Source organism: Piliocolobus tephrosceles, chromosome 17 (genome assembly GCF_002776525.5).
Source record: "Piliocolobus tephrosceles isolate RC106 chromosome 17, ASM277652v3, whole genome shotgun sequence".
Classification (NCBI taxonomy): domain Eukaryota; kingdom Metazoa; phylum Chordata; class Mammalia; order Primates; family Cercopithecidae; genus Piliocolobus; species Piliocolobus tephrosceles.
The window spans coordinates 51,907,476-51,918,164 of NC_045450.1; the positions used below are offsets into that span (position 1 = coordinate 51,907,476).

Genomic DNA, 10,689 nt, shown 5'->3' on the forward strand with positions numbered 1-10,689 from the left:
TGGACTACAGTGGCGAGATCTTGGCTCATTGCAAGCTCCGCCTCCCGGGTTCACGCCATTCTCCTGCCTCAGCCTCCCGAGAGCTGGGACTACAGGTGCTGCCACCACGCCCAGGTAATTTTGTTTTTGTGTTTTTAGTAGAGACGGGGTTTCACCGTGTTAGACAGGATGGTCTTGATCTTCTGACCTCGTGATCCGCCAGCCTCGGCCTCCCAAAGTGCTGGGATTACAGATGTGAGCTACCGCACCCGGCCTCAACTAAGCTTTTTCTAAACATATCTTTAATGCTTGTCATGGTAAGGAATAATGACCCCCTGATTCCTGTCCTCTGCCACTCTATTAGGTATGATTGACAACGTTTTAGTTTTCCAGAAATGTTCTTCCTTTTTGGTACAGCAAATGTTTCTTTTATTTTTGTTTTTACAGGAAAAAAGCGGGGGGATCATAGTATGCATACTTCCGCATCTGACGTTTTTCTCTTGGAGGTCCTTCCACATCAATATAGAGACCTACTTCACTTTTTATTATTTATTTATTTACAGACAGGATCTCGCTTTGTCATCCAGGCTGAAGCCCCAGGGCTCAATAATCACAGCTCACTGCAGCTATCCTCAAGCTATGCTCCCACCTCTCAGCCTCCTGAGTAGCTAGGACTACAGGCCCAACCTACTGCCACCACACCAGCTAATTTTTTTTTTTTAATAGAGACTGGGTCTTGCTATGTTACCCAGGCTGGTCTCAACTCCTGGGCTCAACCGATCCTCCCACCTCATTCTCCCAAAGTGCTGGGATTACAGCTGTGAGCACTGTTCTCAGCATTCACCTTTAAAAACATGTCTAATTATATATCTCAGGGTTTATTTATCCACTTCCCTACTGGACATCTCAGTGACCCAGTTCTGTTGTTCTGGCATACAGTGCTGCAGTGGACAACCTTCTCCATGTAGTTTATCAAACAACGATTTCAAATTTTGATAAAGCCTCCCAAGATAAACTAGTATCAAGCCAGTTTGAGAATTTAGTATGCCACTCTCCCCTGCTGAAAACCTTGCGGGGCAATGTAATGGAAAGGACTTGGGTTCTGCCGCCTAGAACTAAGGAGCCTTGGGTCTTTAACCCTCTCTGGGCCTCATGTATTCGCCTGTGTAAAGTCGGCATAATCTCGCGTTTCAGGTTTGTTGTGAGAACCCAGAAACTGCCTCCGTGAAGGCTTGGCATCAGCAGAGGCCTCGGTTGTCCTTTAGTTTCAGGGTGTCCCGGGGCACGGGCCAAAACCTCAGGCTGAACGTGCTAGAGGAACCTTCCTTTCCCTTGCAGATTAGGAAAACTGTGGCACAGAAAGTGCCATAGGGGTTGGTCAAGACCCCACAGCTTTGGTCCACGCTGCTGCGGGCGGCTTCGGATCCTGGTCCCGGGGGACTGCGCACATTTGGATGTGGTCAGCAGGGAGGCCTGGCCCGGCCCCTTCCCCTTCTACCGAGTCCTCTCCCCCAACCAATTCCAACCCTTAACGCCCACAGTCCTCACTCGGTTCGACTCCTGCCCCAGGGGCGACCGGGTGGGGCCGTCATTCCTGAACAACTAAAAGCTGCTGCGGCCAGCGTCACCTCCAGCCCCAACGGAGACGGTGGGGGCCGTAAGGCTTAGGGACTCCGCGTCCTCCCTCCAGCTGGGCCTCAGCGTGCCCTCTGTACTTGCCTTCTGCGACCAGTCAATGTTAGTCGGATGTGTGTGTAGACTGCAGACGGGTGTTGTGCAGCTGTGTGACCTGTGTGTTGTGTGGTGAACCCTTCTTTGTGTAGATATGTGACGTGTGTGTGCTGTGGTGCACGGATATAGGGGCTCACGAAGTACCCGGGCTCCTTGCTCCTAGAGCCCCGACGGTTGCCGACGTTACAGCAGCTGACCGGCTCAGCCTCCGCAGCAACGGCGGTGGAACCCGGAGTTTGCGCGTGCGCGGCTCCGCCTCAGGCTCCTCCCCCGCGCCGGCACTCCCGCCTTAGCCATCCCTCTCCGCACTTTACGGCCCGGCACGCCACTTTTACTGCAGTAGCTCTCGCCGCCGCCGTAGCCCCCACCACCGCTTTTGCTGCAGGTGAAGTGAAGTGAGGTGAGGTGTGGTGTTGGGCCGGTGCCGCCGCCCCTGCCGCCGGGGAGGAGGTGGAAAGTGGGGCTGCGGCGGGCCGGCGGGGGCGGCCTGTCAGCCGCTGCTTTGTCTCATCAGCTCGGGTCCAGTCTGCGCTGCTGCAGGGAGGCCGCCCGGGCCAGGCGAGCCGAACCAATGCTGGACTTGGAGGTGGTGCCCGAACGCTCTCTGGGGAACGAGCAATGGGAATTCACGCTGGGTGAGTTTGGGGTCCTCTGTCAGGACCCCATTCGCTGATCCTTGTTTTCTTCTGGGCTCTTCCCACCTCTGTTCTCAGTCTCTCACGCCCCTGCGCCCGCAGCTCCTCACCTCTTTCGTCCTCTCGGCTGTCCAAGCTCCAGGCACTAGACACCCGCTCCAAGTGGCCCGATTTGCCTGTCAGTTGCTCGTCTCGGGTCTCAGCAGGGTCTCTTCTGGGACGGTGGGACGGTAGTAGTAAAGACAATAATAGCTGGTTCTCCCCAAATGCCTAATGCCCGGCCCTGCTCTTTTTGAACGTAATTTTCTCTAGTACCCTTCGCCGGCGCCTGAGGATAGGTACTATTGTTATTCCCATTTCCATTTTACAGACTAAATAATGGCTGAGGAGTGGCTGATCCCTCTGATCACCACTGTGGCCTGTGGTCTGTCTCCCACTGCTTTTCTGGGCTGTGGCTTCCTTCCCCTTTTTTGGAGGGGAAACCTAGGTTTGGAACCCATGATCAGATGTTGGGGCTCTGGTCAAGGGAGTTGAGTTTGTGTGTGTTAAAGGAACAGCTGACTTGCTTCCCTCTCTTTTTTTTTTTTTTTTTTTTGAGACGAAATCTGGCTCTGTCGCCCGAGAGTGCAGTGGCGCGATCTTGCCTCACTGCAACTTAACCCCTCGTGGGTTCAAGCGATTCTCCTGCCTCAGCCTCCCCAGTAGCTAGGATTACAGGCACGCGCCACCACACCCGGCTAATTTTTGTATTTTTAGTAGAGACGAGGTTTCACCATGTTGACCAGGCTGGCTGGTTTCGAATTCCTGACCTCGTGATCCGGCCACCTCGGCCTCCCAAAATGCTGGGATTACATACCACTGCACCCGGCCCCGCTTCCCTCTCTTTTGAAATGTGGTCTGTATCGGATGCTGTAATCCTAAACCCAGACCTCAGTTGTGACAGGTGAAGGTTGGATGAAATAGGAGTTAGGGGGACGTAACATTTAGTTTCTAAAAGATACAGTTTGATCGTTTGGGGTTTGCTAGCCCAGCTTTCTCCCTTCACCCTCTCCATTCCCAACATCACTACTTTTATGTGTACAAGGATGTTTGCATTCAGTAACCCCTGTGTGTTTACTTTGATGTTCCAGCACTAAGAAAAGGGGGTGGGGGTAGGTGTTGGTGCTGTTTGTTTATGCAGGCCTGAACTTTAATCACTCTAATGTGAGCTACTGGACTAAATCAGCTGCTTCATTGGGTTATAAATTATCCTTGACTCTGGAAGACTCATGTCTGTGGAGACAGTGTATTGGAGAAACCAGGTGGTACAGATTGCTGGTAGGGCCCAGCTGATACTTAGTGGCTACATACATCCTGTGTGTTGTAAGAGCCAGTTTTTGTTGGTGTTCTGTTTTAAGACAGTCTCACTCTGTTGCCCAAATTGGAGTGCAGTGGCACAATATCAGCTCACTGCAACCTCTGCCTCCCAGGTTCAAGCAATTCTCCTGCCTCAGCCTCCCGACTAGTAGCTGGGATTACAGGTGTCTGCCACCACGCCTGGCTAATTTTTGTATTTTTAGTGGAGACCAGGTTTCGCCATGTTGGCTAGGCTGGTCTTGAACTCCTGACCTCAAGTGATCCGCTTTGGCCTCCCAAAGTGCTGGGATTACAGGTGTCAGCCACCGTGCCCAACCATAAAAGCCGGTTTAATTTAGGGGTCTTGGTCAAATTCTTTCATAACTTAACACCACTCCTGCAGAGTTCTTTCCAGAATATTAGCTGGTACGAAATGCTCCATTCTTTTGTGAAGCACTAAGAGCTTAGTTGGGAGGCTAGTGATACCATGCTAATGCTGTTTGGCTTCTGGTTAACTCCTTTCCTCCCCTCTCCTTGACAGCTTCTACCCAAGCAAGATCCTCCCAGGGTTGGGTAAAAACCACAGCCATAGCTTCAAACTGTGCTTGACAGTGTGACTAGGTTGTGGATCTCTTGGTGGTACAAGCATTCAGAGTCCCTTGGTCAAAAGTAATGGCTAGGGACTGGGTGCAGTAACTCATGGCTGTAATCCCAACACTTTGGGAGGCTGAGACAGGAGGATAGCTTGAAGCCAGGAGTTCAAGACCAGCCTAGGCAACATGGTGAGACCTCGTTTCTACAAAAAGAAAATAATTTTAGGTTAGTCAGGCCTGTAGGCTCAACTACTCGGGAGGCTGAGATGGAAGGATCACTTGAGGCTGGGAGGTCAAGGCTGCCATGGGTCATGATCACACCACTGGGCATGATCCTGGGTGACAGAGGGAGACCCTGTCTCAAAGAGACAAAAAAAAAAAAAAATAGTTACTAGGATTTTTTTTTTTTTTTTTTTAGACGGAGTCTTGCTCTGTCGCCCAGGCTGGAGTGCAGTGGCCGAATCTCAGCTCACTGCAAGCTCCGCCTCCCGGGTTTACGCCATTCTCCTGCCTCAGCCTCCCAAGTAGCTGGGACTACAGGCGCCAGCCACCTCGCCCGGCAAACTTTTTGTATTTTTTAGTAGAGACAGGGTTTCACCGTGTTAGCCAGGATGGTCTCGAACTCCTGACCTCGTGATCCGCCTGTCTCGGCCTCCCAAAGTGCTGGGATTACAGGCTTGAGCCACCGCGCCCTGCCCGTTACTAGGATATTAATTGAGATCAGGATTTCCAGAAAACTGAGTGAGAGAGCAAGACTCTCTCAGCTGTTGTTTTGACACCTTAACCCTGACTCCTAGCTCTGGTAGTTTCCCAGGAATCAAGGATTTACAGAGTTCTTTCAAACTGTCTAAATAGCAACCAAAAACAGGGAGAAGGGCATTTCTGTATATTAGGTCCAGAATTGAATTTTAAGGGAAAGCTCATAGACTGACCCAGAGCCTTGATGATTCCCGTGGGTCTTAAAATTCATTTTTACATGGTGTCTACCTGAGAGATGGTGGTCATTTAACTTTATCAGACTTTAAAACCGGAAAGTCATTTTCCACCCCTTTCAGTCTCCTCCCCACCCCGGGACACATCCAGACTACATTTGAGGCTGTTAGGTAGGGATTGGTCTTGGAAGGGAATCTGTTTTAGAATTACATGCCTAGGCTAGTGAACCAGGAAGAATTTACCTCTTGCCACCACAAGCTTGTAAGATAGGTGTTGTTATCTCTTTTTGCCAGGTGAGGGACAGGCTCACAGAGAGAGATGATAAATAAAAGTTGCCAAACAGGCATTTCCTGCTTCCCACGGCTCTGTCCTTCTGAGAGTGGACTCAACTTTGTCACCAGGTTTCTTATTGGAATCTGTGCAATTGCAGATGCAATTATCTGCCTGGCATCACAATGAGAAGCTGCATCCTGGCAGCTCCTTGGCTGCCTTCCTGGTGGTATAATATTGGATGATTAGGGAAATGCCAGCAACACAGGGACAGGAAAACCTAGGCCAGGCAGAATCTCTGTGAATGTGAATGTCACTGATGGTTTGACCAGCAGTGGAGTAAAGGCAGTGCAGATTTGAAATGTTTTGTTTTCTTTTTTTTCTTTTTTTCTTTTTTTTTTTTTTTGAGACAAAGTCTTACTCTGTTGCCCAGGCTGGAGTGCAGTGGCGCGATCTCGGCTCACTACAGCCTCTGCCTCTTGCAATTATAGATGTGCGCCATTAGCTAATTGTTTACTTTTAGTAGAGATGGAGTTTCACAGTGTTTACCAGCCTGGTCTCGAACTCCTGACCTCAAGTGATCCTCCCGCCTCGGCCTCCCAAAGTGCTAGGATTATAGGCGTGAGCATTTGTGCTGGGCCCTGAAATGTTTTCGACGAGAGTTGCAGAATGTATTGATGCAGAGGCAAGTCTCTGAATTTGTTTTTGAAATTAGTCTTGAAAGGGACTAAAAAAGGTAGATATAAAGGGTCAGTGGAGAAAATACCTTCTCCGAGATTACCTTGTTCCACAGAGACTGAAGGCTCAGTGTGTTAAAGGCATCATCTACCTCTGTGAATTGCTTACAAACATTGAAAATTAAGTAATAAACAGTGCACAGTGACTCATGCTTGTAATCCCAGCACTTTAGGAGGCTGAGGTGGGGGAATCACTTGAGCCAAGAGTTTGAGACCAGCCTGGGTAACATAGTGAGACCCTGTCTCTATTTAAATAAAAAATTAATACAAATTTTTTAAAAAATGATCTTATTCCCTGAAGAACTTAGTCTAGTGATAGAGAAGGATTATAGAAATAGTTCATTTTATTATAATCAAGTAGAAGATGTATAGGGTACTGTGGAGGGGAAGAAGGGACTTAACCTGACGTAGGAGTTCAGAGAAGGCTTCCTGCCAACCAACAGGAGCTGGAAATCTAGTCAAGTGAAAGAGGAAAAGAAAAACACAGGAGAAAAGATAAATGATGTGTGCAGGGAACTATAAGCAATTTGATATTATAATTAGAGCATGATGTACTGGTAGAAGAAGAAAATGGATTTCCCACAGTCCCAATTCTGTTTGGTTTTAGCTGCCTGGGATACTATCAAGGATACTTTGTGTTGGAATCTGTGCAAATCTGTGGAAAAGAGGATATGTATTAGTGAAGTGTATTGTGGGCATTGGTTTAGGAAGAACTGGATTTGGAAAGGTGGGGAAGGAGGAGGAATCTAGAGGTTTTTGACTTGAGAAACTCTGTTAGATGTTGGACATACATATTGAGACTTAGAATACAGAGAAGATGAAAAGATCCCTTTTAATCTGTTGACTTTTATTTGCCTTTAGATGTATACAGGAGACAGATGGAGATATGAGTCAGAAACTGGGTGGTTAGTTGAACCAGGGATGAGCAGAAGAAACATAGCCCATTGGAGATACTTGGAAAAGTTAGAGGAGAGTAGTATTGGTGGAGAGACAATAGGAGTTCCAGAGAAGGAGGGTGGTCAACAGGATTCATGGTATAGAACCTAAGTGTTCACCTAATTGCTTTGTTTCACAGATGTGCATGACCACCTACAGTTGTGCCTGGTACAGTGATTGGGTGCTGGGAGGTATTGAGGTGAACAAGACAGACAAGGTCCTACCTCTGTGAGGATATAAGGGAGACTAACAAATAAATGGTATGAGAGACTTCATTGAATAAAGCGGTTAGGGAAGTGAAGTGTGACCAAGACCTAAAGTGCGAACAAGAGCCAGCTTTGGGTAGAACATTCCAGATTCCAGCAGCAACAAGAGCTAATTCAAAGGCCTGAGGTGAGAAAGAGCTTGATGTATGCAAGTAACAAAGGGTGAACAGTGGAAAGAAGATATAGATAGTTAAGATCCAGAATATTCAGGGCCTTTGGTGATGACATGTTGTTTGGGTTTTATCTGCCTGCAATGGGAAGCCCTTCCATTGAGAGGTTATAAGCAGGCAAGTGATGAGATCTGTGAGACAAAGATTGGTGCGGTTTAGAAGGCTGACCATTCTGTTAGAGCTGGGATAGTGCTCCTATTTCTTTGCCATTCATATAGTTAGTTCCCTTTAGAGATCTTTCGTAGCCCTCCTTTACCAGTAGCTGTGTGATGACCAGTCACCATGGCTGCTTCATCTCCTCTGGGTGAGTTTCTTCTTGGGTGACTCAGGATCCTAAGATCCTAAGATGCTGAGACATCCTTTGATGTGGTAAGTGGAATCCTCCCTCAAGAAACTGGCATGGGCTGGGAGCGGTGGCTCAGGTCTATAATCCCAGCATTTTGAGAGCCGAGACGGGAGGATAGCTTGAGATCAGGAGTTTGAGACCAGCGTTAGTGGCATAGCAAGACCTCGTCTCTTTGAAAAAAAGAAAAAGAAAGAGACTGGCATGTGCCATGTGGATCAGAGAAGCCATGCAGCCTTCCTCTTTCTTGACATCTGACTAACTGAACTTGTCTGTCTTCTGCACATGGATATTTGTCCATTCCTCCTGGGATCGACAGCATAGATGTTCCTCCGTTTAGGAATGGCAAAGGTGAGGGATGCATCCAGCTTGTTCATATTCTCAAACATTTATTGAGTCCCTACTATGTGCCAGGTTTTATGCTATGAAAGGCTGAAAAGTACTTTTTTAAAGATTGTAAGTCAGCCTTGCGATGATTGCCTTCAACTTTCTTCAAATGAAGAATGGCCTTTCAGATGAGGGCAGAATCAGATTGTTTGTTTAAATGTAGATGAGCCATGAGCTTTTTACCTTCTAATTCATTTTTCATTTGTAAGCTCTTTTTTGCACATCTCATGTCTTTGACCTGGAGGCCAACTGATTTAAATGTGAACTGGCTGCCATCGGATGAAGCCATGGTCCCTTTTCCTTCCTTTCTCTTGTCACCCACCCTACAATCCATCAGTCCCACTCAGTAAATATTTATTCAACAGTCACTGGATTGGCCAGGTGTGGTGGCTCACACCTGTAATTCTAGCACTTTGGAAAGCGGAGGTGGGAGGATTACATGAGCCCAGGAGTTCAAGACCAGTCTGGACAACACAGTGAGACCTCTTCCCTACCAAAAATTTGAAAATTAGCCAGTTGTGGTGGCACATGCCTGTAGTCCCAGCTACTTGGGAGACTGAGGTAGGAGGATCTCTTGAGCCTGGGAGACAGAGGTTTCAGTGAGCCAAGATTGCACTACTGTACTCCAGCCTGGGTGACAGAGTGAGATTCTGTCTCAAAACAAAACAAAACAAAACCAGTCACTGGGTGGTTAGCTCTGAGCAGGGTACAAGGGATCCAGAGAGTGGTGAGCAGCAGACACACTGTTTTCATATTCATTTAACTATTAGTCTTTGTTTTTTGATTGTCCAGGACCTGTCTCTATGTGTGTTTCTACTTGTTTAAATTATAATGGACTCTGGAAACAATTTTTTTTTTTTTTTTGAGATGGAGTCTCACTCTGTCACCAAGGTTGGAGTGCAGTGGCGGGATCTCAGGTCACTGCAACCTCTGCCTGCCAGATTTAAGCAATTCTCCTGACTCAGCTTCCCGAGTAGCTGGGACTACAGGCACGCACCACCAGGCCCAGCTGAATTTTTTTGTTGTTGTTGTATTTTTAGTAGAAACAGGGTTTCACCAAGCTGGCCAGGCTGGTCTCAAACTCCTGACCTTGTGATCCACCCACCTCAGCCTCCCAAAGTGCTGGGATTACAGGCGTGAGCCACCGCACCCAGCCTGGAAACAAACTTTTTGATGGTCTTGGTGAGTCCTTAGAATTGTTGGAGATGTAATTGGAATTTGGATTACTTAAACTGGAGACATATGTAAATCTGCTTATAATGGGCCATGAGTTAAAGAACCAAGTGTTAAGAGTTAGATATTCAGGAATGCCTCACCCTGTCGCCTTTTTTTTTTTTTTTCTCCTGAGGCAGCACCTGGCTCTGTCACCCAGGCCAGAGTACAGCCTCCACCTCCCAAGCTCAAGACATCCTTTGACCTCAGCCACTTGAGTAGCTGGGACTACAGGGGCACACCATCATGCCTGGCTAATTTTTTTTTTTTTTTTTTTTTGAGGTAGAGTCTCACTCTGTAACCCAGGCTGGAGTGCAGTGGCGCAATCTTGGCTCACTGCAAGCTCCGCCTCCCAGGTTCATGCCATTCTGCTGTCTCAGCCTCCCAAGCAGCTACAGGACTACAGGCGCCCACCACCACGCCCGGCTAATTTTTTGTTTTTGTTTTTGTTTTTTTGTTTGTTTGTTTTTTTCAGTAGAGACAGGGTTTCACCATGTTAGCCAGGATGGTCTGGATCTCCAGGAGTGACCTCGTGATCTGCCCGCCTCGGCCTCCCAAAGTGCTGGGATTACAGGCGTGAGCCACTGTGCCCAGCTGCCTGGCTAATTTTTTTGATTTTTTGTAGAGACAGCGTTTTATCCTGTTGCCCAGGCTGGTCTTGAACTACTGAGCTTAAGTGATCCACCCACCTTGGCCTCCCAAAGCGTTGGGATTACAGGTTCGCGTGAGCCACTGCACCCAGCCCCTGTCACAACTTTTTTTTTTTTTTTTTGAGACGGAGTCTCCATCTGTCGCCCAGGCTAGGGGTGCAATGGCATGATCTTGGTTCACTGCCACCTCTGCCTTCCAGGTTCAAATGATTCTCCTGCCTCAGCCTTCTGAGTAGCTGGTCCTATAGGCGTGTACCACCACGCTCAGCTAATTTTTGTATTTTTAGTAGAGACAGCGTTTCACCATGTTGGCCAGGCTGGTTTCGAACTCCTGACCCCAAGTTAAAAAAAAAAAAAAAAGTTAGCTGGGTGAGGTGGCCGCACTTGTAGTCCCAGCCCCAGCTACCAGGGAGGCTGAGGCAGGAGAAATGCTTGAACCTGGGAGGCAGAGGTTGCAGTGAGCCAAGATCATGCCACTGCACTCAACCTGGGCAACAGAGGAAAACTCCGTC

General features: G+C 48.1%; 1 protein-coding gene across 3 annotated transcripts in view; it reads left to right on the plus strand.

Annotated features, from left to right (window-relative positions):
* Positions 1-2,007: 2,007 nt before the first annotated feature.
* The window catches only part of C17H16orf70 (chromosome 17 C16orf70 homolog), a 37,637-nt gene continuing 28,955 nt past the window's right edge, over positions 2,008-10,689 (plus strand). The window contains exons 1-2 of one of the 3 annotated variants that reach the window (XM_023210129.1): positions 2,008-2,095; positions 2,225-2,345. In XM_023210129.1, the coding sequence (XP_023065897.1) occupies positions 2,282-2,345 (64 nt within the window). In that variant the 5' untranslated portion in view covers positions 2,008-2,095; positions 2,225-2,281. Of the gene's footprint in view, positions 2,116-2,224; positions 2,346-10,689 lie in introns of all 3 variants that reach the window. The other 2 variants (XM_023210127.2, XM_023210128.1) reach the window with 2 other exon arrangements.